The sequence below is a fragment of the Somniosus microcephalus genome, chromosome 10 (genome assembly GCF_052327205.1).
Source record: "Somniosus microcephalus isolate GS21.2 chromosome 10, FLI_Smic_1.0, whole genome shotgun sequence".
Taxonomy (NCBI): domain Eukaryota; kingdom Metazoa; phylum Chordata; class Chondrichthyes; order Squaliformes; family Somniosidae; genus Somniosus; species Somniosus microcephalus.
This window is the reverse complement of record NC_140996.1, coordinates 66,632,535-66,659,703: the sequence shown is the minus strand read 5'-3', so window position 1 is coordinate 66,659,703 and position 27,169 is coordinate 66,632,535. Positions and strand designations below refer to the sequence as shown.

At 50.4% G+C, this 27,169-nt stretch overlaps 1 protein-coding gene across 1 annotated transcript in view; it reads right to left on the bottom strand.

Annotated features, from left to right (window-relative positions):
* The window catches only part of LOC147111533 (UDP-glucose:glycoprotein glucosyltransferase 1-like), a 680,288-nt gene that overhangs the window by 373,547 nt on the left and 279,572 nt on the right, over positions 1-27,169 (bottom strand). The window contains exon 12 of the mRNA XM_085999896.1: positions 25,490-25,585. Coding sequence (XP_085856022.1) covers positions 25,490-25,585 — 96 coding nt within the window. The remainder of the gene's footprint in view (positions 1-25,489; positions 25,586-27,169) is intronic.

Below are 27,169 nucleotides of genomic sequence, written 5' to 3'. Positions count from 1 at the left end.
AAATTCATAAAAATATGCCCTGAATTCAAAAACTTGAATGCCGACCAAAAACTCCCATACCTATTAGGGGAACAGAGAAATTGCGTAACATTAGCGGCAAACTATGTTACAGCTTGCCATAAGCAGAGGGACAACCATTAAACCTAAGAAAAGATTATATGCATATTATATGAGTGTATATTTATACACACAGGGATATATCTGTTTATACACTGTATGGATAGATCTGCGTTTATGTGTTCAACCATAAATGTTTTTTCAGTGCTTTGGCAACATAAGATGTACCTTGTCATGCCAATAAAGCAATTTGAATTGAATTGAATTGAATTGAGAGAGACGGGGGAGAGAGACGGGGAGAGAGAGAGATGGGGAGAGAGAGAGATGGGGGAGAGAGAGAGTCTGGGGGGGAGAGAGAGAAAGAGAGACTGGGGGGAGAGAGAGAGAGAGAGCCTGGGGGGGGTGGAGAGAGAGAGCCGGGGGGGGGGGGAGAGAGAGAGAGACTGGGGGGGGGAGAGAGAGAGAGAGAGAGAGACTGCGGGGGAGAGAGAGAGAGAGACTGCGGTGGGGGAGAGAGAGAGAGACAGGGGAGAGAGAGAGAGACTAGGGGGGGAGAGAAAGAGGGGGAGAGAGAGAGATAGAGAGAGGGGGAGAGAGAGAGAGTGAGAGAGAGGACTGGGGAGAGAAAGCGACGGGGGAGAGAGAGAGACTGGGGGGAGAGAGAGAGAGCCTGGGGGGGAGAGAGAGAGAGCCGGGGGAGAGAGAGAGAGACTGGGGGGGAGAGAGAGAGAGAGAGAGAGACTGCGGGGGAGAGAGAGAGAGAGAGACTGCGGGGGTGAGAGAGAGAGACTAGGGGGAGAGGGAGAGAGGGGGGGGAGAGAGAGAGAGCGAGAGAGAGACTGGGGAGAGACAGAGAGAGAGAGACTGGGGGGAGAGAGAGAGACTGGGGGGAGAGAGAGAGACTGGGGGTGAGAGAGAGAGACCGGGGAGAGATAGATACCGGGAAGAGAGAGAGAGACTGGGGCTGAGCGAGAGACTGGGGCAGAGAGGGAGACTGGGGGAGAGAGAGAGACGGGGGGGAGAGAGAGAGAGACTGGGGGGAGAGAGAGAGAGAGACTGGGGGGGGAGAGAGAGAGAGGGACTGGGGGGAAGAGAGAGAGAGAGAGACTGGGGAGAGAGAGAGAGACTGGGGGGAGAGAGAGAGACTGGGGGGAGAGAGAGAGACTGGGGGTGAGAGAGAGAGACTGGGGGTGAGAGAGAGAGACCGGGGAGAGACAGATACCGGGAAGAGAGAGAGAGACTGGGGCAGAGAGAGAGACTGGGGCAGAGAGAGAGACTGGGGGAGAGAGAGAGAGAGAGAGATGGGGGGGAGAGAGAGAAAGACTGGGGGGGGAGAGAGAGAGAGAGAGTCTGGGGGGAGAGAGAGAGACTGGGGGGAAGAGAGAGAGAGAGACTTGGGGGAGAGAGAGAGAAACTGGGGAGAGAGAGAGAGAGAGACTGGGAGAGAGAGAGAGAGAGAGAGAGAGAGACTGGGGGGGAGAGAGAGAGAGACTGGAGGGAGAGAGAGAGAGAGAGACTGGGGAGAGAGAGAGAGAGACGGGGGGAGAGTGAGAGACGGGGGGGAGAGAGAGAGACTGGGGGGAGAGAGAGAGAGACGGGAGAGAGAGAGGGATTGGGAGAGAGAGAGACTGGGGGAGAGAGAGAGAGAGACTGGGGGGAGAGAGAGAGAGAGACGGGGAGAGAGAGAGACGGGGAGAGAGAGAGACAGGGAGAGAGAGAGACGGGGAGAGAGAGAGACTGGGGGGAGAGAGAGAGAGAGACTGGGGGGAAGATAGAGAGAGAGAGACTGGGGGGAGAGAGAGAGACTGGGGGGAGAGAGAGAGACTGGGGGTGAGAGAGAGAGACTGGGGGTGAGAGAGAGAGACCGGGGAGAGACAGATACCGGGAAGAGAGAGAGAGACTGGGGCAGAGAGAGAACTGGGGCAGAGAGAGAGAATTCTGCCGAAGCATCCTTCGCACCCAAAGGAAAACGCCAACAAATGCATGCAGAGCCGAACTAGGCAGATACCCACTGATAATAAACATCCAAAAACGAGCACTAAACTTCCTAAATCACCTCAAATCTAGCTCCCCAGACACCCTTCATTTCAAAGCCTTTCAGACCCAAGAGCTAAACCCAGAAAAGAGTCCCCTGAGTCAGCTGCTACGGAAACTAAGTACTCAGCCGGACCCTGACCAGCCCCAGACCAACACAGCCGCCCAAACACCAATCCGAGTGAACCAAATCATTAAAAGATGCAAAGAAACCTACCTGGAACATTGGAACAAAATAACCGAAAGCCAAAGCAGATTAGAATGTTACCGGGCCCTAAAAAGAGAATATAAACTGGCAGACTACCTCGCGACCATCAGAGACACAAAACAGAGACAGACCCTCACCAGGTACAGACTAAGCGACCACCAACTGGAAATTGAAAAAGGCAGATACAAGAAATCCTGGCAGCCTAGAGAGAATAGAATATGCGATCAATGTCTGGCTGGCGAGGTTGAAACAGAAATGCATTTCCTCCTAAAATGCGAAAAATTCAACACATCAAGAAACATATTATTCAACAAGCTAAGCCAAACAACCCAGATTTCAAGGAATTGGATGATCTGTCAAAATTGAGATTAGTCCTAGGAGAAGGAGACAGACCATACCTTGGGGCCAAATATGTAACAACATGTCACAACCTGAGGACTGTTTAAAATTAAGACTGTTTAAAATTAATATTGAACGTACCAAATGAAGTACAAAGACTGTTTAAAATTAATATTGTTTAAAAGTAATATTGTATGTACCCAACAAATGTCAAATCGATTGACACCTACAGAATGTTGGAAAACTGTACCTTTTTGCTATGTAAGCTTTGGCAATATGGTTCTCTGTAAACTTTCATGCCAATAAAGCATTTTAATTGGAAATTGGAATTGGAGAGAGACTGGGGCAGAGAGAGAACTGGGGCAGAGAGAGAGACTGGGGGAGAGAGCGAGAGAGAGAGAGATGGGGGGGAGAGAGAGAGAGACTTGGGGGGGAGCGAGAAGAGAGAGAGTCTGGGGGGAGAGAGAGAGAGGCAGGGGGGTAGAGAGAGAGAGACTGGGGGGGAGAGAGAGAGAAACTGGGGAGAGAGAGAGAGAGACTGTGTGAGAGAGAGAGACTGGGGGAGAGAGAGAGAGAGAATGGGGGAGAGAGAAAGAGAGGGACTGGGGGAGAGAGAGAGAGTGACTGGTGGGGAGATTGAGAGACTGGGGGGGAGAGAGAGAGACTGGGGGGAGAGAGAGAGAGAGAGACGGGAGAGAGAGAGAGATTGGGAGAGAGAGAGAGACTGGGGGAGAGAGAGAGAGACTGGGGGAGAGAGAGAGAGAGAGAGAGACGGGGGAGAGAGAGAGATGGGGAGAGAGAGACGGGGAGAGAGAGAGAGACGGGGAGAGAGACTGGGGGAGAGGGAGAGAGACTGGGGGGAGAGAGAGAGAAAGAGACTGGGGGGCAGAGAGAGAGAGAGAGACTGTGGGTGGGAGAGAGAGAGAGAGACTGCGGGGGAGAGAGAGAGAGAGAGACTGCGGGAGAGAGAGAGGGGGGGGAGAGAAAGAGAGAGGGGCGAGAGAGAGAGATGGGGGGAGAGAGAGAGAGAGGGGGAGAGAGAGAGGGGGAGAGAGAGACTGGGGAGAGAGAGAGAGCGAGAGACTGGGGGAGAGAGAGCGGAACTGTGGGAGGGAGAGAGAGACAGGGGGAGAGAGCGAGAGACTGGGGGGATGAGAGAGAGAAAGACTGGGGGGAGAGAGAGAGAGACTGGTGGAGAGAGAGAGAGAGAGACTGGGGGAGAGAGAGAGACTGGAGGGGGAAGAGACTGGGGGGAGAGAGAGACTGGGGGGGAGAGAGAGACTGGGCGGGAGAGAGAGACTGGAGGGGGAGAGAGAGAGAGACTTGGGGGGAGAGAGAGACTGGGGAGAGAGAGAGAGAGACTGGGGGAGAGGAGAGAGACTGGGGGGAGAGAGAGACAGGGGAGGAGAGAGAGAGACGGGGGGAGAGAGAGAGAGACGGGGGAGAGAGAGAGATGGGGAGAGAGAGAGGCGGGGAGAGAGACGGGGAGAGAGAGAGACGGGGGAGAGAGAGAGACAGGGAGAGAGAGAGACGGGGAGAGAGAGAGACAGGGGAGAGAGAGAGACTGTGGGGAGAGAGAGAGAGAGACTGGGGGGAGAGAGAGAGAGAGCCTGGGGGGGAGAGAGAGAGAGCTGGGGGGAGAGAGCCATCAAAATTTGGAAACACTTAAAAATGAGCAACCCCCACTGCTATCATTACCAAGCCTTGAAATGCCAAGAGATGATCATAGAGAAGAGTCCCCTCAGTCAACTAGTCCTGGGACTCAGTGAAGTAACTACCAACACTACTGATAATAACCAGCCCCAGGACAGTGACATCCTAGCACAGAGAATTCGACCCAACACAATTATCACTAAACAAAAGGAAAAATATATGACCTATTAGACAGAAACGACAAAAACCCAAAACAAACTCGATTGCTATTTGGCCCTAAACAGACAATACACCATGGCTGAATACCTGACCACAGTAAAAGATAGCAAATTGTGAAAAACCTTGACTATGTACAGACTAAGTGAGCATAGCCTGGCCATCAAAAAAAGTAGACACAGGCAGACCTGGCTGCCAAGAGAGGACAGGATATGCTCTCACTGCAGTCAGGGAGTGGTGGAGACAGAGATGCACTTACTCACAGCTATTGGAAACTTTAAGGGCATAAGGGGGAATTTCTACCCAAAATTCATAAAACCATGCCCTGAATTCAAAAATTTGAATGCCGACCAAAAACTCCCATACCTATTAGGGGAACAGAGAAATTGCGTAACTTTAGCGGCAAACTATGTTACAGCTTGCCATAAGCAGAGGGACAACCATTAAACCTAAGAAAAGATTATATGCATATTATATGAGTGTATATTTATACACACAGCGATATATCTATTTATACACTGTATGGATAGATCTGCGTTTATGTGTTCAAACATAAATGTTTTTTCAGTGCTTTGGCAACATAAGATGTACCTTGTCATGCCAATAAAGCAATTTGAATTGAATTGAATTGAATTGAGAGAGACGGGGGAGAGAGAGAGATGGGGAGAGAGAGAGACGGGGAGAGAGAGAAACGGGGGAGAGAGAGAGACTCGGGGGAGAGAGAGAGACTGCGGGGAGAGAGACAGAGAGAGCCTGGGGGGAGAGAGAGAGAGCCGGGGGAGAGAGAGAGAGACTGGGGGGGAGAGAGAGAGAGAGAGAGAGAGACTGTGTGGGGGAGATAGAGAGACTGCGGGGGAGAGAGAGAAAGAGAGAGAGACGTGGGAGAGACTGGGGAGAGACAGAGAGAGAAAGACTGGGGGAGAGAGACTGGGGGACAGAGAGAGAGAGACTGGGGGAGAGAGAGAGAGAGAGACTGGGGGAGAGAGAGAGAGAGACTGGGGGAGAGAGAGAGACTGGGGGGAGAGAGAGACTGGGGGGAGAGAGAGAGACTGGGGGGAGAGAGAGAGACTGGGGTGAGAGAGAGAGACTGGGGGTAAGAGAGAGAGACTGGGGAGAGACAGATACCGGGAAGAGAGAGAGAGACTGGGGCAGAGAGAGAGACTGGGGCAGAGAGAGAGACTGGGGCAGAGAGAGAGACTGGGGGAGAGAGAGAGAGAGACTGGGGGACAGAGAGAGAGAGACTGGGGGAGAGAGAGAGCGAGAGACTGGGGGAGAGAGAGAGAGAGACTGGGGGGAAGAGAGAGACTGGGGGGAGAGAGAGACTGGGGGGAGAGAGAGACTGGGCGGGAGAGAGAGACTGGGGTGGAGAGAGAGAGGGAGAGAGAGAGAGACTTGGGGGGAGAGAGAGACTGGGGAGAGAGACGGGGGGAGAGAGAGACTGGGGGGGAGAGAGACTGGGGGAGAGAGAGACTGGGGGGGAGAGAGACGGGGGGAGAGAGAGAGAGAGAGAGACTGGGGGGGAGAGAGAGACTGGGGAGAGAGACTGGGGGGGAGAGAGCGACTGGGGGGAGAGAGAGAGATGGGGAGAGAGAGAAACTGGGGGGACAGAGAGAGAGAGAGACTGGGGGGGAGAGAGAGAGAGCCGGGGGGAGAGAGAGAGAGACTGGGGGGGAGAGAGAGAGAGAGACTGCGGGCGTGAGAGAGAGAGAGGCTGCGGGGGAGAGAGAGAGAGACTGCGGGAGAGAGAGAGGGGGAGAGAGAGAGAGAGGGGGGAGAGAGAGAGGGGGAGAGAGAGAGAGACTGGGGAGAGACAGAGAGCGAGACACTGGGGAGTGAGAGAGAGCGAGAGACTGGGGAGAGAGCGCGGAACTGTGGGAGAGAGAGAGACGGGGGAGAGAGAGAGAGAGACTAGGGGGGTAGAGAGAGAGACTGGGGGGGAGAGAGAGAGAGACTGGGGGGAGAGAGAGAAAGAGACTAGGGGGGAGAGAGACGGGGGGAGAGAGAGAGAGAGAGAGACTGGGGGGGAGAGAGAGACTGGGGAGAGAGACTGGGGGGGAGAGAGAGACTGGGGGGGAGAGAGAGACTGGGGGGGAGAGAGAGACTGGGGGGGAGAGAGACTGGGGGGAGGGAGAGACTGGGGGGAGAGAGAGAGAGAGACTGGGGGGAGAAAGAGAGAGACTGGGGAGAGAGAGAGAGAGACTGGGGGGAGAGAGAGAGAGAGACTGGGGGGAGAGAGAGAGAGAGAGACTGAGGTAAGAGAGAGAGACTGGGGGTGAGAGAGAGAGACCGGGGAGAGATAGATACCGGGAAGAGAGAGAGAGACTGGGGCAGAGAGAGAGACTGGGGCAGAGAGAGAGACTGGGGGAGAGAAAGAGAGAGAGAGACTTGGGGGGAGAGAGACCCTCACCAGGTACAGACTAAGCGACCACCAACTGGCAATTGAAAAAGGAAGATACAAGAAATCCTGGCAGCCTAGAGAGAATAGAATATGTGATCAATGTCTGGCCGGTGAGGTTGAGACAGAGATGCATTTCCTCCTAAAATGTGAAAAATTTAACACAACAAGAAACATATTATTTGACAAGCTCAGCCAAACAACCCCAGATTTCAAAGAATTGAATGACCTGTCAAAATTAAGATTAGTCCTGGGAGAAGGAGACAGACCATACCTTGGTGCCAAATATGTAACAACATGTCACAACCTGAGGACTGTTTAAAATTAATACTGAATGTACCCAACGATGTTCAACGACTTTAAATTAATATTGTTTAAGCTAATATTGTATGTACCCAACGAAGGTCAAAATTGTTTGACACCTACAGAATGTTTGAAAACTGTACTTTTTGTTAAGTAAGCTTTGGCAATATGGTTCCCTGTAAACTTTCATGCCAATAAAGCATTTGAATTGAATTGAATTGAATTGAATTAAGAGTGGGGGGAGAGAGAGAGAGACTGGGGGGGAGAGAGAGACTGGGGGGAGAGAGAGAGAGAGAGAGATGGGAGAGAGAGAGAGAGAGAATGGGGAGAGAGGGAGAGAGAGACTGGGGGGAGAGAGCGAGACTGGGGGAGAGAGACTGGGGGGAGAGAGAGACGGGGGAGAGAGAGAGAGACGGGGGAGAGAGAGAGACGGGGAGAGAGAGACGGGGAGAGAGAGAGATGGGGAGAAAGAGAGACGTGGGAGAGAGAGAGAAACTGGGGGGAGAGAGAGAGAGGGAGAGACTGGGGGGGAGAGAGAGAGCGTCTGAGGGAGAGAGAGAGCCGGGGGGAGAGAGAGAGAGAGAGACTGGGAGGGAGAGAGAGAGAGAGACTGCGGGGGGGAGAGAGAGAGAGAGACTGCGGGGGAGAGAGAGAGAGACTGCGGGAGAGAGAGGGGGGAGAGAGAGAGAGAGAGAGAGAGAGAGGGGGGAGAAAGAGGGGGGAGAGAGAGAGAGAGAGACTGGGGAGAGACAGAGAGAGAGACTGGGGAGTGAGAGAGAGCGAGAGACTGGGGAGAGAGCGCGGAACTGTGGGAGAGAGAGACGGGGGAGAGAGAGAGAAAGACTGCGGGGATAGAGAGAGAGAGAGACTAGGGGGGTAAAGAGAGAGACGGGGGGGAGAGAGAGAGAGATTGGGGGGAGAGAGAGAGAGAGACTAGGGGGGAGAGAGAGAGGGGGGAGAGAGCGAGGGGGTGAGAGAGAGAGAGGCTGGGGGGAGAGAGAGAGAGAGACTGGGGGAGAGAGAGAGACTTGGGGGGAGAGAGAGAGAGAATGGGGAGAGAGAGAGACTGGGGGGAGAGAGAGAGAGACTGGGGGGAGAGAGAGAGAGAGACGGGGGAGGGAGAGAGAGACGGGGGAGAGAGATGGGGAGAGAGAGAGACGGGGCGAGAGAGACGGGGAGAGAGAGAGACGGGGGAGAGAGAGAGACTGGGGGGAGAGAGGGAGAGCGAGCCTGGGGGGGAGAGAGAGAGAGCCAGGAGGAGAGAGAGTGAGAGAGACTGGGGGAGAGAGAGAGAGAGAGACTGCGGGGGAGAGAGGGAGAGCGAGACTGCGGGAGAGAGGGGGAGAGAGAGAGAGAGAGAGAGGGGGGAGAGAGAGAGAGGGGAGAGAGAGGGGGAGAGAGAGAGAGCGAGAGAGAGACTGGGGAGAGACAGAGAGAGAGACTGGGGAGAGAGAGAGCGAGAGACTGGGGGAGAGAGAGCGGAACTGTGGGAGAGAGAGAGAGACGGGGGAGAGAGAGAGAGAGTGGGGGGGAGGAGAGATAGAAAGACTGGGGGGAGAGAGAGAGAGAGAGACTAGGGGGGGAGAGAGAGAGACTGGGGGGGAGAGAGAGAGAGACTGGGGGGAGAGAGAGAAAGAGAGACTAGTGGGGGAGAGAGGGGGCGAGAGAGAGAGGGGGGGAAGAGAGAGGGGGAGAGAGAGAGAGGGGGAGAGAGAGAGAGAGAGAGAGGGGGAGAGAGAGAGAGAGAGAGAGAGAGAGACTGGGGGAGAGAGAGAGAGCGAAACTGCGGGGGGGAGATCGAGAGAGGGGGTGAGAGAGAGAGAGACTGGGGGGAGAGAGAGAGAGAGACTGGGGGAGAGAGAGAGAGAGAGACTGGGGGGAGAGAGAGAGAGACTGGGGGGAGAGAGAGAGAGACTGGGGAGAGAGAGAGAGACTGGGGGAGAGGGAGAGAGACTGGGGGAGAGAGAGAGAGAGAGATTGGGGGTGAGAGAGAGACGGGGGGAGAGAGAGAGAGACGGGGGAGAGAGAGACGGGGAGAGAGAGAGACAGGGAGAGAGAGAGACGGGGAGAGAGAGAGAGAAAAATATCTGACATATTGGGCAGAAACAACAAAAACCCAAAGCAAACTCAATTGCTACTTGGCCCTAAACAGACAATACAACATAGCTGATTACCTGACCATGGTAAAGGATAATAAACTGAGAAGAACCTTGACAAGGTACAGACTTAGCGAACATAGCCTAGCGATCGAAAAAGGCAGACACAGGCAGACCAGGCTGCCAAGAGAAGACAGGATATGCTCTCACTGCAGTCAGGGAGTAGTGGAGACAGAGATGCACTTCCTCACAGCCTGTGGAAAATATCAGGGCATCAGGGAGAATTTCTACCAAAAATTCTCCCAAATATGCCCTGAATTCAGAAATCTGAATGACAACCAAAAACTCCCATTCCTACTGGGGGAGGAGAGAAGCTGTGTAACACTGGCGGCACACTATGTTACAGCTTGCCATGAACAGAGGGACAACCAGTAAACTAAGAAAAGAGTATATATAAACAAGGCGAATGTATATTTATACACTCAGGGATATACCTGTTTATACACTGTATGAATAGAACTGCGTTTATGTGTTCAACCATAAATGTATTTTGATGCTTTGGCAACATAAGATGTACCTTATCATGCCAATAAAGCGTTTTGAATTTGAATTTGAATTGAGAGAGAGAGACTGTGGGGAGAGAGAGAGAGAGGGACTGGGGGGAGAGAGAGAGAGAGAGCCTGGGGGAGGGAGAGAGAGAGCCGGGGGGAGAGAGCCATCAAATTTTGGAAACACCTAAAAATGAGCAACCCCCACTGCTATCATTGCCAAGCCTTGAAATGCCAAGAGATGATCATAGAGAAGAGTCCCCTCAGTCAACTAGTCCTGGGACTCAGTGAAGTAACTACCAACACTACTGATAATAACCAGCCCCAGGACAGTGACATCCTAGCACAGAGAATTCGACCCAACACAATTATCACTAAACAAAAGGAAATATATTTGACCAATTAGACAGAAACGACAAAAACCCAAAACAAACTCGACTGTTATTTGGCCCTAAACAGACAATACACCATGGCTGAATACCTGACCATGGTAAAGGATAGCAAACTGAGAAAAACCTTGACAATGTACAGACTTAGTGAACATAGCCTGGCCATTGAAAAAGGCAGACACAGGTAGACCTGGCTGCCAAGAGAGGACAGGATATGCTCTCACTGCAGTCAGGGAGTGGTGGAGACAGAGATGCACTTCCTCACAACTTGTGGAAACTATCAGGACATAAGGGAGAATTTCTACCCAAAATTCACAAAAATATGCCCTGAATTCAAAAATTTGAATGACCACCAAAAACTCCCATATCTACTGGGGGAACAGAGAAAATGTGTAACTATAGCGGCAAACTATGTTACAGCTTGCCACAAGCAGAGGGACAACCAGTGACACATTAAATCTAAGAAAAGATTATATGCATATTATATGTGTGTATATCTATGTATACATGGGTATACTTGTCTATACACTGTGGCCTAGAAATTCAGTTGGTTGCGCCAGCCGGTAGCGCCTTAGGAGGAGTAGATGTCGGGTGCTAGGCGGCTAGCGGCCGGGCGCAGCGCGATCTGCGCCTCGCCCCAACTTCACTCAAGATTTAGCGGCGGCGCAAAGTCTTTGCGCGCGCTCAGCTGCGCGCGCAGATCCTGACGTCATTTCCTCGTGCAACGCCCTTTGTGCGCCCCAAACCGGAAATTCAGTCACTTCGCCCCATTGTGCGCTTGGCGCCCCTAGCGACTGTTACAGTGGAACGGTGCTCAGTCGATGCGGGGCGCGGGGGGCGCAAATTAAAGGGCACTCCTCCTGAACTATAAAAGGCTGCCATTTCGCAGCACTCCTTCTTGAGAGACGGATCTTTGCAGAGAGACCAAGGTAGAGAGCTTTCTGCTTTGGCTCATCACTCGGACCGGTACTTGTGGCTTCAGGTCACAGCTTTCCACTTGTCTTTGCCTTCATTGACATCTCATTGTTTGCCAGCATATTATGGGGGCTGCAATGGGTGTAAACGCTGGCTTTCTCAATTACATCCAAAGGGCTCACAGACGCCGTGAGAGAGTGGCAGCCCTGGCTAGACGGAGAGGGGGCAACAGGCGTCGGCAAAGGAGGCCTTACCCACCCAGGGTATACCGCCAGCAGTTCTCCTATCTCAACATGTCTGAAGAGCAGTGTGTTCGGAGGCTGCGATTCCGAAGGGAGGTGGTCACAGAGATCTGCCACCTGCTTGGCGGTGATCTGCAGCCACAGCTGAGGTGCAGGACGTCTCTGTCGGTGGCAGTGAAGGTGACGGTGGCTCTCAACTTCTATGCCACCGGCTCCTTCCAATCCGCTGCTGGGGACATTGCCAACATCTCCCAGTTCGCCGTGCATTGCTGCATCCGCCAGGTGACCAATGCCCTTTTCCAAAGGAGACGTCAGTTCATCTCCTTCTCCATGGCCCTTGCCAAGCAGCAACAGCGTGCAATGGGCTTTGCAGCATTCGCGGGCTTCCCCATGGTGCAGGGCGCCATTGACTGCACGCATGTGGCTTTGCGGGCACCTCTGGAGAATGCCGAGGATTACCGCAACCGGAAGGGCTACCATTCGCTGTACGTCCAGCTGGTGTGTGACCACAGGCAGCTCATCCTAGCTGTCAATGCCCGCTTTCCAGGCAGCAGCCACGATGCCTTCATCCTGCGACAGACTTCTGTGGCAGACATGTTCCAGGCCCAGCCTCACCCACGAGGATGGCTTATCGGGGCCAAAGGCTATCCTTTGTGTACCTGGCTGATGACCCCGCTCCGTGCGCCCAGCACCCCTGCTGAAGAGGGATACAACGATAGCCATCAAGTGACCAGGAACATCATCGAACAAACAATCGGCGTCCTGAAGCAACGGTTCCGCTGTCTGGATCGTTCCGGTGGAGCCCTACAATATTCGCCGGAGCGAGTCTCCCATTTCGTGGTCGTTTGCTGCATGCTGCACAACCTGGCTATCCGCAGGACTCAGCCACTGCCACCAGAGATTGGAGGACCACCTCAGGAGGAGGAGGAGGAGGAGGACCAGCACAGGAGGGAGGCAGAGAGTGCAAGGGCCGCCTGTCGCCGGCTTATTGAACGTCGGTTCTAGGCCCCCTCTCAGGGAATGGCTTGTGCCAATGTCAGTAGATGAATGTAGCCGCTCCACAAGCCCTCAGCCGAGCAGGCCAACCAGGACTTAACCAAAAAACCATGTACAGTGCAATTTAACAACAATAATTTATTGCAAACCTCTGCCCTTCCCACATTACATCCTCATGTGGAGAAGCCCCCTCCAAAAACACAAAACTACCAGTCTCGGCCTTACAAAAAGAAAGAAAGACACCAGTCTCGGCCTTACAAAAAGAAAGACACCAGTCTCGGCCTTACAAAAACACAACAGGCATTTGAGCATACCTTCTACTTTTTGCCCTGCAAGGGCGATGCCTTTCGCATCCTTGCCTGGCCGCTGCCCGCCCTGCAGCTCCTCCTCAATGGGAGCCCAGTGGCTGCAGCAAGGCTGGGGGAAGGCTGCTGAGGGGCAGATGGCGTGACGGCAGATGCCCTTGGGGGTCAGCCTGCACCAGCTCTGGCCTTGGAGTGGCTGGCTGCTGACTGCTCCAACTCTGGCTGGGCGGCAGCAGTCTGTCCAGCGGCTCGTGGCAGCTGCAATGGCGGAGTGGCAGTGTCAGCTGCAGGAATGGTGCCAACCTGGCAGATCGCAGGTGCTCGCTGGTCGCCTGACACATTGGCACTCACACGGGCCAGCACTGCAGCATGTGCAGCAAACAGCTGAAGGACAGACTGCTGGGCTGCTGCTGCGTGGCGGGTGCCGTGGCGATGCCTGGCTGATCCAACGAGGGTGGCAGCAGTTAGTGCCCGTGTGGCCCTGGTCTGTGTCCGCATGACAGCAGCCAGTGAATGGACAGCACGACTGAGCACTTGGCTCGAAACCGCCTGTGCTGCCGCGAAGTCCTGCAGACTCCTGGCCTGTGCTGCTCCAAATTGCTGCACACTCCTTGACAAAGACTCAATGGAGTCAGGCATCCTTGCCACTCATTGTGCCTGTGCTCAGCTTGGACGGCCATTTCCTCCAGGAGCCGCACCTCCTCTGCGCTCACCGTCGCAGGACTGGAGGCCGCACTCACCCTCTGGGGAGAAGTCCGTCGAGCTTCCCCACCCCTCCCGCGTTGCTGCAGGCCGCTGGGCCCCGGAGCTTCACTCTCCTCTGACCCTTCCCCCCGGCTCCCCTCCAGGGAAGACGTGTCCCCTACATCGCCATGGGCTGGCGCGGCTGAGGGTGGCACTGATGGGCCGGCTTCCTCTTCCTCCTCCTCGTATTCCGAAGCGCTGACAGTGGCAGCTTGAGGGCCCGCCTCCTCACGACGGCGAGGGCCCTCAAGCTGCCATGTCAGCGCTTCGGAATAGAGGAGGAGGAAGCAGAAGCGGCCCATCAGTGCCACCCTCAGCAGCGCCAGCCATGGCGCATGTAGGGACACGTCTTCCCTGGAGGGCGAGCCGAGGGGAACGAGAGAGGTCCAAAAGGTGATGCCCTTACCATTGATGCCCAGAACAGGGTCGGCATCTCCACTGGCGACGGGGCCAATCAGCCAGCCTGCCATAATGCGCTCCACACGCTGGTCGAGGTCGGAGAGCTCTTTGAGGTCAGGACGGCCTCCCCCGGTCTCAGTTCGGTTGCGCCGGTTGTGCGCCACCTTGGCCTGCAAGAGAAAGGACGGCCTCTAAGTACAGTGTGAAGCCCTGATCTTGTCTGCACTGCCTCCCATGGTCGAATAGCTTGTACAGTGTGTAGCCCTGATCTTGTCTGCACTGCCTCCCATGGTCAAATAGCTTGTACAGTGTGTAGCCCTGATCTTGTCTGCACTGCCTCCCATGGTCGAATAGCTTGTACAGTGTGTAGCCCTGATCTTGTCTGCAATGCCTCCCATGGTCGAATAGCTTGTACAGTGTGTAAAGTGCTGAATGTGCAAGTGATTTTCATGCCAGTCCCATAGCTGCTGGATGAGGGCTGGCCATTAGGGCTTTCAGGTCCCTTTGCCCATAAAGTGAGGTGCACATGCAAGGATGAGGAGGACACTGGAAAGGGTACACACCCTGACAACCCGAGTGAGGTCGTTGAACTTCGTCCGGCATTGCACAGGAGTCCTGGCAACCACGCTGTTGGAAGACACCCTGTTGGAGACCTCACTCCAGGCTTTCCGGTAGGCGCTGGGCAGCGGCCTCTTGCCACCTTCTGGGAACAGAACATGGCGCCTGCGCTCCACTCCGCCAACCAGCAGCCTCAGGTCACCGTCGCTGAAGCGCTGCGCTCTCTCCCTGGCCTTCTCCATAGCCCTGGGCGTTGTGCAGGTGAAGCTGAAGTGGTCAGGCCTAGGTTGAGGGCTGCAGTGTGCAGGGCGTGGCGGGCAAACAAATCGACCCTCCCCCTTTAAGAGCTGACCGGCGCCAGAGTGCCTGCCGTCAATCAAGAACTCGCCGCACCGGCGCTGCGCCCGGCCTCGGGGGTATCGCTCAGCAACGCCGGCTTAGCGCCTAAAGATAGTCGTGCATCACCTGTTTTAGCGCAGCAGCAACCTCTTGGGGCGATGCGACTGAATATCGGCGAAGGGGGCGCGACTTTGCGCCGGGCGCAAACTTTAGCGGCCGCCCGACTTTAGCGCCCCAAAAGTGGCTATACTGAATTTCTAGGCCAGTATGTCTAGATCGGTGTTTATGTGGTCAATCATACATGTATTTCTGTGCTTTGGCAACATAAGATGTATCTTGTCATGCCAATAAAGCAATTTGAATTGAATGGAATTGAATTGAAAATTGAGAGAGAGACTGGGGGGGAGAGAGAGAGAGAGAGAGAGACTGCGGGGGAGAGAGAGAGAGAGAGAGACTGCGGGAGAGAGAGAGAGAGAGACTGCGGGGGAGAGAGAGAGAGCGACGGGGGAGAGAGAGAGAGAGACTAGGGGGAGAGAAAGAGAGAGGGAGAGAGAGAGACGGGGGAGAGAGAGAGGGGGGAGAGAGAGAGAGAGAGAAGGGGAGAGAGAGAGGGGGAGAGAGAGAGAGCGAGAGAGAGACTGGGGAGAGACAGAGAGAGAGAGACTGGGGGAGAGAGAGAGACTGGGGGAGAGAGAGAGACTGGGGAGAGAGAGTGTAGAAGAGAGAGAGAGAGAGAAACTTTGCAGAGAGAGTGATGGGGAAAGATGGAGAGACTGGGAGAGAGAGACAGGGGTGAGAGATGAAGAGAATGGGGAGAACGAGTGACACTGGGGAGAGAGACACACTGGGGAGAGAGAGAGAGATTGGGGAGAGAGAGATATCAGGACAGCTAAGGAGATATTAGGACAGATGACCAAAAGCTTGGTGAAAGAGGTAGGTTTTAAGTAGCGTCTTAAAAGGAGGAGAGAGAGGTAGAGGCGGAGAGGTTTAGGGAGGGAATTCCTGAGCTTAGGGCCGAGGCAGCTGAAGGCATGGCTGCCAATGGTAGAGCGGTTAAAACCAGGGATGCTCAAGAGGCCCAAATTGGAGGAGTGCACAGATCTCGAAGGCTTGTGGGGCTGGAGGAGGTTACAGAGATAGGGAGGGGCGAGGCCATGGAGGGATTTGAAAACAAGGATGAGAATGTTAAAATTGAGGTGTTATCGAACCAGGAGCAAATGTAGGTCAGCGAGCATAGGGGCAATGGGTGAACGAGACTTGGTGCGAGTTAGGATACGGGCAGGAGGCCTGCCAGGAGAGCACTGGAATAGTCAGGTCGAGAGGTAACAAAGTCATGGTTGAGGGTTTCAGCAGCTGATGAGCTGAGGCAGGGGTGGAGTCAGGCAATGTTACAGAGGTGGAAGTAGGCAGTCTCGGCGGATATGTGGTCGGAAGCTCAACTCGACAAATCAGAGACAGTGGAGGGGTCAAGAGAGGTGGTGGTTAGATAGAGCTGAGTGTCCTCAACATATATGTGTTTTCGGAAATATCGCCGAGGGGCAGCATGCAGATGAGAAATAGAAGGGGGCCAAGGATAGACCCTTGGGGGACTTCAGACGCATGTAGGAGCAGAAAAAGACGCCATTGCAGATGATTCTTTGGATAGATAAGAATGGAACCAGGTGATTGCAGTCCCACCCAGCTGGATGATGGTGGAGAAGCGTTGGAGGAGGATAGGGTAGTGAACCGTGTTGAAGGCTGCAGACAGATCGAGAAGGACGAGGAGGGATATTTTACCACGGTCACAGTCACACAGAATGTCATTTATGAATTTGATAAGTGCCTCTTCAGTACTGAGGGGTGGAAACCTGGTTGGGGGGATTCAAACATGGAATTGCAGGAAAGATAGGCATGGATGCGACTGACTGAGTGCGAGTCAGCAGAGAATGCTGTGAGTTTGGGTAAGTGTGTGAGTTCTTTCATTGTTATTTCTCTTTAAATCATTCTTGATAAGATTACTTAAGCAGTTTAAGTAAAGGGGAAAGTCAATATTTGGGATTCTGTTGGTTTAAGAAGAGTAAAACAAGGTTACACTGCAGTAGGAGTAAATTGGCACAGCAGGCAGTGGAAACCAGTTTTCTAACTAATCAGCAGGGGTGACTCATTTGGCTGTAAACAAACAAACAGTATAAAAAGACCAGTCCTAGTGCGAGCAAGCACTGAGTGCGAGTCATCAGAGAGTGCTGTGAGTTTGGGTAAGTGTGTGAGTTAGGTTAAGTGGGGTGTTAGCTGCTCTTTTCAAACTTTAACTCTGTGGGTTGTAGTTAATAAGGCCTTTCTGGTGCAGAGTGACTGTTGGTAAACCATTTAACTGGTGTAATTAGAGGGATTAATTTAAATTAAATCCAATTAATTAAAGGGGATACTAGCATCTATAATCGGGCAGAGGGTGTCCATAACTAACAATAAAAAATTTAATTAATTACTTAGAATGGAGCAGGTGATGTGTTACTGTTGCGAGATGTGGGAGCCGGTGAACCCCATTGAGGCTCACGGTGATTACGTCTGTGACAAGTGTCTGCTGCTACAGGAACTCCAGCTACGTGTTGATGAGCTGGAGTCTGAGCTTCAGACACTGCGACACATCAGGGAGGGGGAGAAGTACCTGGACTCTGTGTATCAGGAGGTGATCACACCTATGAAGTTAATTAATTCAGATGTAGCGCAAGGTCAGGGACAGGACGGTGTGACTACAAGTGAGGCAGGTACGAGGATCCAGGAGGTAGAGCTGGAGGAGCCGCAGCCCTTGCTCTTGTCCAGCAGGTTCGAGGTTCTTACTCCCTGTGGGGACGGGAGCAGGGACTGCAGGGAGGATGAGCAACCTGCCCACAGCACCGTGGAACAGGGGGCCATTCAAGAGGGGGGAGCAACTAGAAATGTTGTAGTGGTAGGGGATAGTATTATTAGGGGGATAGATAGAGTTCTCTGCAGCCGAGAGCGAGAGTCCCGAAGGCTGTGTTGCCTACCCGGTGCCAGGGTTAAGGACGTCTCCTCTGGGCTGGAAAGAAACTTGCAGTGGGAGGGGGTGGATCCAGTTGTCGTGGTCCATATTGGTACAAACGACGTAGATAGGACTAGGAAGCCGGTTCAGTTAAAGGAGTATGAGCAGCTAGGGGTCAAATTAAAAAACAGAACCTCAAGGGTAATAATCTCTGGATTATTACCTGAGCCACGAGCAAATTTGGCTAGGACAAATAAAATTATAGAGTTAAATGCGTGGTGTGGGAGAAATGGGTTTTGCTTCCTGGGACACTGGCACCAGTACTGGGGCAGGAGGGAGCTGTTCCGTTGGGACGGGCTTCACTTGGCCAGTGCTGGGACTAGAGTCCTGGCGGATCATATAACTAGGGCTGTAGAGAGGGCTTTAAACTAACTAGTGGGGGGGAGGTTCCTAGAGCGCAAATAATAAAAATGACAACAGAGAAGGTCATAGACTTAGGTAGCAGTGGGGAAATTAAAAACCAGAGCGTCTCAGGAAGGGGCAGAGGTATGGAGTAAAAGGTAAAGTAATAAAAAGGGCAAAAGCAGGAACTAAGTGTCACAGAACATATTTGAAAGTTCTCTATCTGAATGCACGTAGCATTCGTAACAAAATAGACGAGTTAATGGCACAAATAACGACATATGGGTATGATCTTGTGGCCATTACAGAAACATGGCTGCAGGGTGATGCGCTATCAATTACTCATAAAAGACTGAGAGTTAAGAGAGTAACTAAAGGCTTTTATTAACAAAAGAATGAAGGTCTGCCTCGAGTGGTCGACCGGTCCAGAAATACAAAGGGCTGGGGAGCAGTCACCTTTATACTAGGACTTGTGGGAGGAGTCAGCCGAGGCATGTCCAGGCATGTACACAGTGGAATACAAACAGTGGTTTATCACACAGGGTGACAATGCCTGGGAATTAAACATACCAGGTTATTTAACAATCAGGAAGGACAGGCAGGAAGGAAGGGGAGGTGGGGTGGCTATGTTAATAAAGGAAGGAATCACTGTAATACAGAGAAATGATATTGGGTCAAAAGATCAGGATAGTGAAACAGTTTGGGTGGAGGTAAGGAATAATAAGGGGAAAAAAACACGAGTGGGCGTAGTCTATAGGCCTCCGAACAGTTGCAACTATGTTGGACGGAGTATCAATCAGGAAATAGTTGAAGCTTGTAATAAGGGAACATCTATAATTATGGGGGATTTTAGCTATCATATTAATTGGACAAATCAAATTGGGCAGGGCTGCCTTGAGGATGAGTTCATTGAGTGTATTAGGGATGGGTTTCTTGAGCAGTATGTAACTGAACCGACCAGGGGGCAAGCAACCTTAGATCTGGTCCTGTGTAACGAGACAGGATTAATTAAAAATGTCCTCGTAAAGGATCCCCTTGGAATGAGTGACCATAACATGGTTGAATTCCATATTCAATTAGAGGGTGAGAAGGTTGGATCTCAAACAAGCGTGCTAAGCTTGAATAAAGGAGACTATGAAGGTATGAGAGCGGAATTGAGTAGAGTGGATTGGGAAAATAGATTAAAGGGTAAGACGATACATGATCAGTGGTGTACATTTAAGGAGTTATTTTACAACTTCCAAAAAATATATATTCCACTGAGAAGAAAAGGGTGTAAAACAAAAGACAGCCATCCGCGGCTAAGTAAAGAAATTAAGGATAGTATTCGACTAAAAACAAGGGCATATAAGGTAGCCAAATCTCGTGGGAGGATAGAGGATTGGGAAAACTTTAAAAGACAGCAAAAAATAACAAAAAGATTGATTAAGAAATGGAAGATAGATTATGAAAGTAAATTAGCAAAAAATATAAAAACAGATAGTAAGAGTTTTTATAGTTATATAAAAAGAAAAAGGGTGGCTAAAGTAAATGTTGGTCCCTTAGAGGATGAGACCGGGAAATTAATGGTGGGAAATATGGAGATGGCAAAAACACTGAATGAATATTTTGTATCAGTCTTTACAGTAGAAGACACTAAGAATATCCCAACACTGGACAAACAGGGGGCTATAGGGGGGGGAGGAGCTAAACACGATCAAAATCACTAAGGAAGTGGTACTCGGTAAAATAATGGGACTCAAGGCGGATAAATCATTTGGACCTGATGGCTTACATCCTAGGGTCTTGAGGGAAGTGGCGGTAGGGATTGTGGATGCATTGGTAATAATTTTCCAAAACTCCCTGGACTCAGCAAAGGTCCCGGCAGACTGGAAAACTGCTAATGTAACACCCTTATTTCAAAAGGGCAGTAGACAGAAGGCTGGAAACTATAGACCAGTTAGCCTAACATCTGTGGTAGGTAAAATTTTGGAGTCCATTATTAAGGAGACAGTAACAGGACATTTGGATAATCATAATTTAATAGGACAAAGTCAGCATGGTTTTATAAAGGGGAAGTCATGTTTGACAAATTTGCTGGAGTTCTTTGAGGAAGTAACATATAGGGTGGATAAAGGGGAACCAGTGGACGTAGTGTATTTAGACTTCAAAAGGCATTTGACAAGGTGCCGCACAAAAGATTATTGCTTAAGATAAAAAATCACGGGATTGGGGGTAATATTCTGGCATGGATAGAGGATTGGCTATCTAACAGAAGGCAGAGAGTTGAGATAAATGGTTCATTCTCAGAATGGCAATCAGTAACTAGTGGTGCTCCGCAGGGGTCAGTGCTGGGTCCCCAACTCTTTACAATCTATATTAACGATTTGGAGGAGGGGACCGAGTGTAACATATCAAAGTTTGCAGATGATACTAAGATGGAAGGGAAAGTAGTGAGTGAGGAGGGCATAAAAAACCTGCAAGGGGACATAGGCAGGCTAAGTAAATGGGCAGAGATTTGGCAGATGGAATACAATACTGGAAAGTGTGAGGTTATGCACTTTGGCAGGAAAAATCGTAGAGCAAGCTATTATCTTAATGGCAAGAAACTGGAAAGTACTGAAGTACAAAGGGATCTGGGGGTCCTGGTGCATGAAACTCAAAAGGTTAGTATGCAGGTGCAGCAAGTGATTAAGAAGGCCAATGGAATGTTGGCTTTCATTGCTAGGGGGATAGAATATAAAAATAGGGAGGTATTGCATCAGTTGTACAAGGTATTGGTGAGACCGCACCTGGAATACTGCATACAGTTTTGGTGTCCATACTTAAGAAAAGACATACTTGCTCTCGAGTCAGTACAAAGAAGGTTCGCTCGGTTAATCCCGGGGATGAGGGGTGGACATATGAGGAGAGGTTGAGTAGATTGGGACTCTACTCATTGGAGTTCAGAAGAATGAGAGGCGATCTTATTGAAACGGCAGCACGGTGGCATAGTGGTTAGCACTGTTGCCTCACAGCGCCAGGGACCCGGGTTCAAATCCGGCCTCGGGTGACTGTCTGTGTGGAGTTTGCACATTCTCCCCGTGTTTGCGTGGGTTTCCTCCGGGTGCTCCGGTTTCCTCCCACAGTCCAAAGATGTGCGGGTTAGGTTGATTGGCCATGATAAAAGTTGGCCCTTAGTGTTAGAGGGGATTAAATACGTGGGGTTACGGGGTGATAGGGCTTGGGTGGGATGGCTGTCGGTGTAGGGACCGGGTGCTAGGGTTTGGATGATCATCCATGATCTCGTTGAATGGCGGAGCAGGCTCGAAGGGCCAAATGGCCTACTCCTGCTCCTATCTTCTATGTTTCTATGAAACATATAAGATTGTGAAGGGGTTGGATCGGGTGGATGCGGGGAGGATGCTCCTGATGATGGGTGAAACTAGAACTAGGGGGCATAGTCTTAGAATAAGGGGCTGCTCTTTCAAAACTGAGATGAGGAGGAACTACTTCACTCAGAGGGTGGTAGGTCCATGGAATATGCTGCCCCAAAAAGCTGTAGAAGCTACATCATTGCATAAATTTAAAACAGAAATAGACAGTTTCCTAGAAGTAAAGGGAATTAAGGGTTACGGGGAGCGGGCAGGAATTTGGACATGAGTCTAGGTTCGGATCGGTCATGGCCCTGTGGGTAGCGGAGCGGGCCCAGGGGCCATGTAGCCGATCCTGCTCCTATTTTGTGTGTCTAATTCTGTTAGATTCAGGAGATGGTTCTGTGATAGTAGATTGGCGGTTAGGATCAGATCAGCCATGATCTTATTAAATGGCGGAGCAGGCTCGAGGGGCCGACTGGCCTACTCCTGCTATTTCTTATGTTCTTATTTAGGAGATGACAATGTGTTCAAGCACTTTGGAGAGGAAAGGGAGCTTGAAGATCGGGCAGTAGTTTGCAAGGACAGAGGGGTCAAATGTGTTTTTTTTTTGAGAAGGAGATGGGTGATGACAGCTGCTTTGAAGGGGAGGGGGACAGTACCTGAGGTGAGAGAACCGTTAACATGCGAAGCTGGTTCATCAGCAATCTGGAGAGATTAGGATCTAGGGAGCAGGAGGTGGTTCTCATGGACAAGATGAGTTCAGAGTGGGAATGATGGGAGATGGGAGAGAAACGAGAGAAAGATGCGAGTTCAGGGCTAGGGCAGAGGGGAGCCTTAGGGGAAATTTTTCCCAGTGTGCTGAGGGAAGGGTGGGAAGTGGCAGGGACATAGAAACATAGAAGATAGGAGCAGGAGTAGGCCATTCGGCCCCTCGAGCCTGCTCCGCCATTCAATGAGATCATGGCTGATCATCCAAATTCAGTACCCGGTCCCTGCCTTCTCCCCATATCCCTTGATCCCTTTAGCCTGAAGAAATATATCCAACTCTTTCTTGAATATTCTTAATGAACTGGCCTCCACCGCCCTCTGTGGCAGAGAATTCCACAGGTTCACCACTCTCTGGGTGAAGAAATTCCTCCTCATTTCAGTCCTAAATGGCTTACCCCTTATCCTTAGACTATGACCCCTGGTTCTGGACTCCCCGGCCATCAGAAACATCCTTCCTGCATCCAGTCTGTCCAGGCCTGACAGAATTTTATAGGTTTCGATGAGATCCCCTCTCAATCTTCTAAACTCCAGTGAGTATAAGCCCAATCGACACAATCTCCCCTCATACGTCATTCCTGCCATCCCAGGTATCAGCCTGGTGAATCTTCGCTGCACTCCTTCCATGGCAAGAACGTCCTTCCTCAGGTAAGGCGACCAAAACTGCACACAATACTCAAGGTGTGGTCTCACCAAGGCCCTGTACAACTGCAGCAAGACATCCTTGTTCTTGTACTCGAACCCTCTTGCTACGAAGGCCAACATACCATTTGCCTTCTTAACCGCCTGCTGCACCTGCATGCTTGCTTACCTTCAGCGACTGGTGTACAAGAACACCCAGGTCTCTTTGCACTTCCCCTTCTCCCAATCTATTACCATTCAAATAATAATCTGCCTTCCTGTTTTTGCCACCAAAGTGGATAACCTCACGTTTATCCACATTATAGTGCATTTGCCATGTTTCTGCCCAATCACCCAACCTGTCCAAATCGTGCTGGAGTTTCACGACATCCTCCTCACAGCATACCCTCCCACCCAGCTTTGTGTCGTCTGCAAATTTGGAGATATTACATCCAATTCCCTCATCCAGATCATTAATATATATAATCTAAACGGATAGTCTCAATCTTGGTGAAACAGAAGTCTATGAGCTCTTCGCACTTATTGGAGGTGAGGGTGGAGGAGGCAGGGGAGAGGGGTTTAAGAAGACGGTTTGTAGTGAAGAGGAGAAGCTGGGGGTTATCTTTGCATTCCAGGATGATCCTGGAATAGTGAGCAGTTTTGGCCGAGGAGAGCAGGACCCGGCAGCGCTTTTTGTGGTCCAGCCAGATCTGGCGATGGCTGCCACAGACATTCAAGTCTGCATCCCTTGGAGTTAAGGGAGCCGAGGTGAAGGCCATACCTGGGGGAATGACCAGGGTGAGAGAGAGTAATGGTTTTAATGGGGACAAGTGCATCACAGGTGGAGGTGAGAGTATGACTGAGCAGATCAGCAGCTGCAGGAATGCCATGGTGAATGGAGGAGCAAAGGCTAGAGAGATGGGAATTTGTAAGTGCAGTTGTGAGTGACTTGGGGGAGAATTTTTTCCAGAGGCGGACACAGAAGTGGGGTTGGGAGGGGAAAGGGGGTGTGGGTGGAGAGCGATACAAGGAAATAGTCAGAGATGGTCTTATCGGTGATTAACACGATGGGGAGCAGCAAGGTCACGTGAGATGGCGAGGTCGAGGGGGTGGCCATGAATATGGGTTGGGGAGTTTATATGGAGGGAGATATTTAGGGAGGATAGGAGGGCAGTGAACTCAGAGGAGAGAGGGCATGATGAGTTGAGATGGAGGTGCCAAGGCACAGAGACAAAAGCAGTGAAGATATCGCGGTGAGAAACTTAGTATGGTACTTGGGTGGGCGGTAGAGAATGAGGATTTTAAATGAGAAGTGAGGGGGGTAAAGCAAGATGAGATGGTCAAAGGAGGAGAAGTTGCCAGAGGAGTAGGGGGACAGGTCTCGGTATGATTTGGCGATAAGGGCTACACCACCGCAGCAGTTTGGGCAAGGCACATGGGGAAAAGTATAGCTTTGCTGGGAAGCTTCTTTAAGGGGGAAGATGTCATCACCCCTCAGCCAGGCCACGATATTGATGCAATCATCCACAATAAGCTCACAGGTGGCAAGGGCCTTGTTCAGAAGTGAACATACATTCTGGAGGGAGATACAGAGAGGGACGGCGATAGCCGATCTGTTGGCAGAGTCCACAGGGTCAGGGAGCAATGAGTGGGACGGGAAGGAGGCAAGCAAGATTAGCAACCAGTGGGCGTGCTGGGCGGGAAGGTCAACGAGAGAGTAGGATGGGGTAGTTGGGGTTGCTTCTCGGAGGTAGGCAGCGAGGAGCGCCTCGATGGGCCCTTCGGAGGATGCCAAGAGAGCCACAGAGGGAAGCTGTAGACTTATCTAACAGGGAGTCAGGTCTGGGGCTGCAACAGCAGAGTAGGAACGTCGAGGAGTGCTGAGGGTGGGGATTTGGGAGGGCAGAGCACCCGAGAGGGGAGAAGTGAAAGGAGGCATGATGACAGGATAGCGGGGCTTAGAAGGGGTAAAAAGAAAAGAAAAAGGGGAGAGAACAGGGGAAATAGAACTGATGGGCTCGGATCTAGAGCAGCAGCCAAAACGCGCACGCTCTTCCCCTTCTATAACAAATGCATGCACTCAGCAAAAAATGACACAAGAGGCTAGTGTAGGGACAACTTCAGTTGGGCAACCTTTCCCATTTCTAACATCACTGGTGATCATGTAGTTCTCTTAAACTTAATTTTTCCTTCCCCTCTTCCATTTGATTGTTCTCATCCTTTAGGTTCTTTGTCCTTTTTCCATACTTTGACTCTTCAACTGTATGGCCAAATGAGTCGTGGGAGCAGGCTGCATGAGGAGAGGGCGGCAATTTTCATTGACTGCTACTGAGGAAACTAAGTGGGAGGCCTCAAAGGCACTATTCTAGAATACGACTGTTCCTATTTTTTTTAAATATACATTATGCTAAACTTTCAGCAGAGTTCAATCAGGGAAAGTTGGGAAATACATAGAGGGATGGTTGTTTTGATGGTTGCTGATTACTGTAGCAAAGGTAGCTACATTTTGCCTTTAAATTGAGATGGCCATTTTAAATCCACACATTAATGGATATAGTGACTCAACAAAATGTGTAACAATGCTCAAGTGAAAGGATTCTAATGATGTGGTAAATATGGATAATAGAAATATAACAGTGTTCATTCATACCCACCTGAATGGATCATGAGTGTCCAGATCCAGATGTAGTCCATTTATAAACAAAGCTGAATCTCCAGGTTGAAGTCCCAAAGTTTCTGCAAAGTGCTGAATAAACCAAATGGACTTTTAGAGAAATAAGCACAGCATTTTTGTTAATGCAGTAAATGTAACTTATCACACTCAGTGATTTTCACTATGGCTTTCCCAGTTCTCAGAATGTATAGTGAAGCTCAGTGCAACCTAATATCATTGACTCTGTTAACTGAACAGACATCTCCATATTTCTAACTTTAGCTTGCACAAACATGCAATTTTCACTGATATAAAAACCAAACATTACTGGCTCAAAAATAAATTGAAAGTACAGGTATACAGTTTACAACTTTTGGAAAATATACACCATTTTTTCACGGTCATTATGACTAGAAGTTTTAGGAAAAGCAATACATCTTTCTTATTGTCATTAATTGCACATAATTGTTCTTTAGATATTATCAGGACATTTGTTAAACTAACTGGGATACTACTTTGGTACAGAATACATCTTAGTACGAATACTTAGACATAGCACTACTTTAGGGGAAGGCTTTAAGCTTATCCTTAAAATGCAATTAATAACTTTCTCCTTGTTGGTAACCTAGTTATTGGATCCACATTTGTGTTACATCGGTGATGAAATTAATATACCATTATACCATCTTTGTAAGGACTAATAGCTATCATTGTCACAATTCTCAAATTAAATTCAAGATTTTTGTTTCTGTAAATCCAACTCAAATTTCATCTACTCTGTTGAAATATTCAGCTGTGCTATCAGGCTGAAATACAGACACAGTGACAAACTGGAACATAGAGCAGCGAATTCCTTTATCTCACTGAAAAAACACCAGTACATCAACTTTTGATAAATAATTGCTTAATTGTATTAAAAAAACTTCAAAAGATACTTTTAAAATTGTGAAGTACAGTAGATAATGACTTTGAGTAACTGGAATCAGCTCAGAGTTCAAATGTAACCCACTGTTAACAGTAATGTACCAAAATGCTTCAATAAATGACTGACCAACAGTGTTTTTTTTAAGTTTAAATTTTTTGTCTCTTAAAATCACTGGTTTCAATAAATGTCTAAGGGGATTCACATTATAGCCAATCATTCCTCCTCCTTCAGCAATGAAGACAGGATAATTGGTTCAAGGCATTCTCCCCTAGATCGATCTGCAGTTTTGGTGCAAATAATACTATTGTGGAAACAAAGGGTTTGAGCATAAATAGGATTTAAAATACGGAGTGATTATTTGCAATGCATTTTTGACTCTGTGCATGTGCGTCCGTTTGGTACTGCGCATGCGCAATCGATCCGGTCGCTCATGCGCGGTACAGTTCTGACAAAAGGTCATCGACCTGAAACGTTAACTCTGTTTCTCTCTCCACAAATACTGCCTGACCTGCTGAGTATTTCCAGCACCTTCTGTTTTTATTTCAGATTTCCAGCATCCACAGTATTTTGCTTTTGTATTAGGGGGAACATGGTACACCAACACCTTGATGGACAATGTTGCATTGCAAATAATCACTCCGTATTTTAAATCCTATTTATGCTCAAACCCTTTGTTTCCACAACAGTATTATTTGCACCAAAACTGCAGATCGATCTAGGGGGGAATGCCTTGAACCAATTATCCTGTCTTC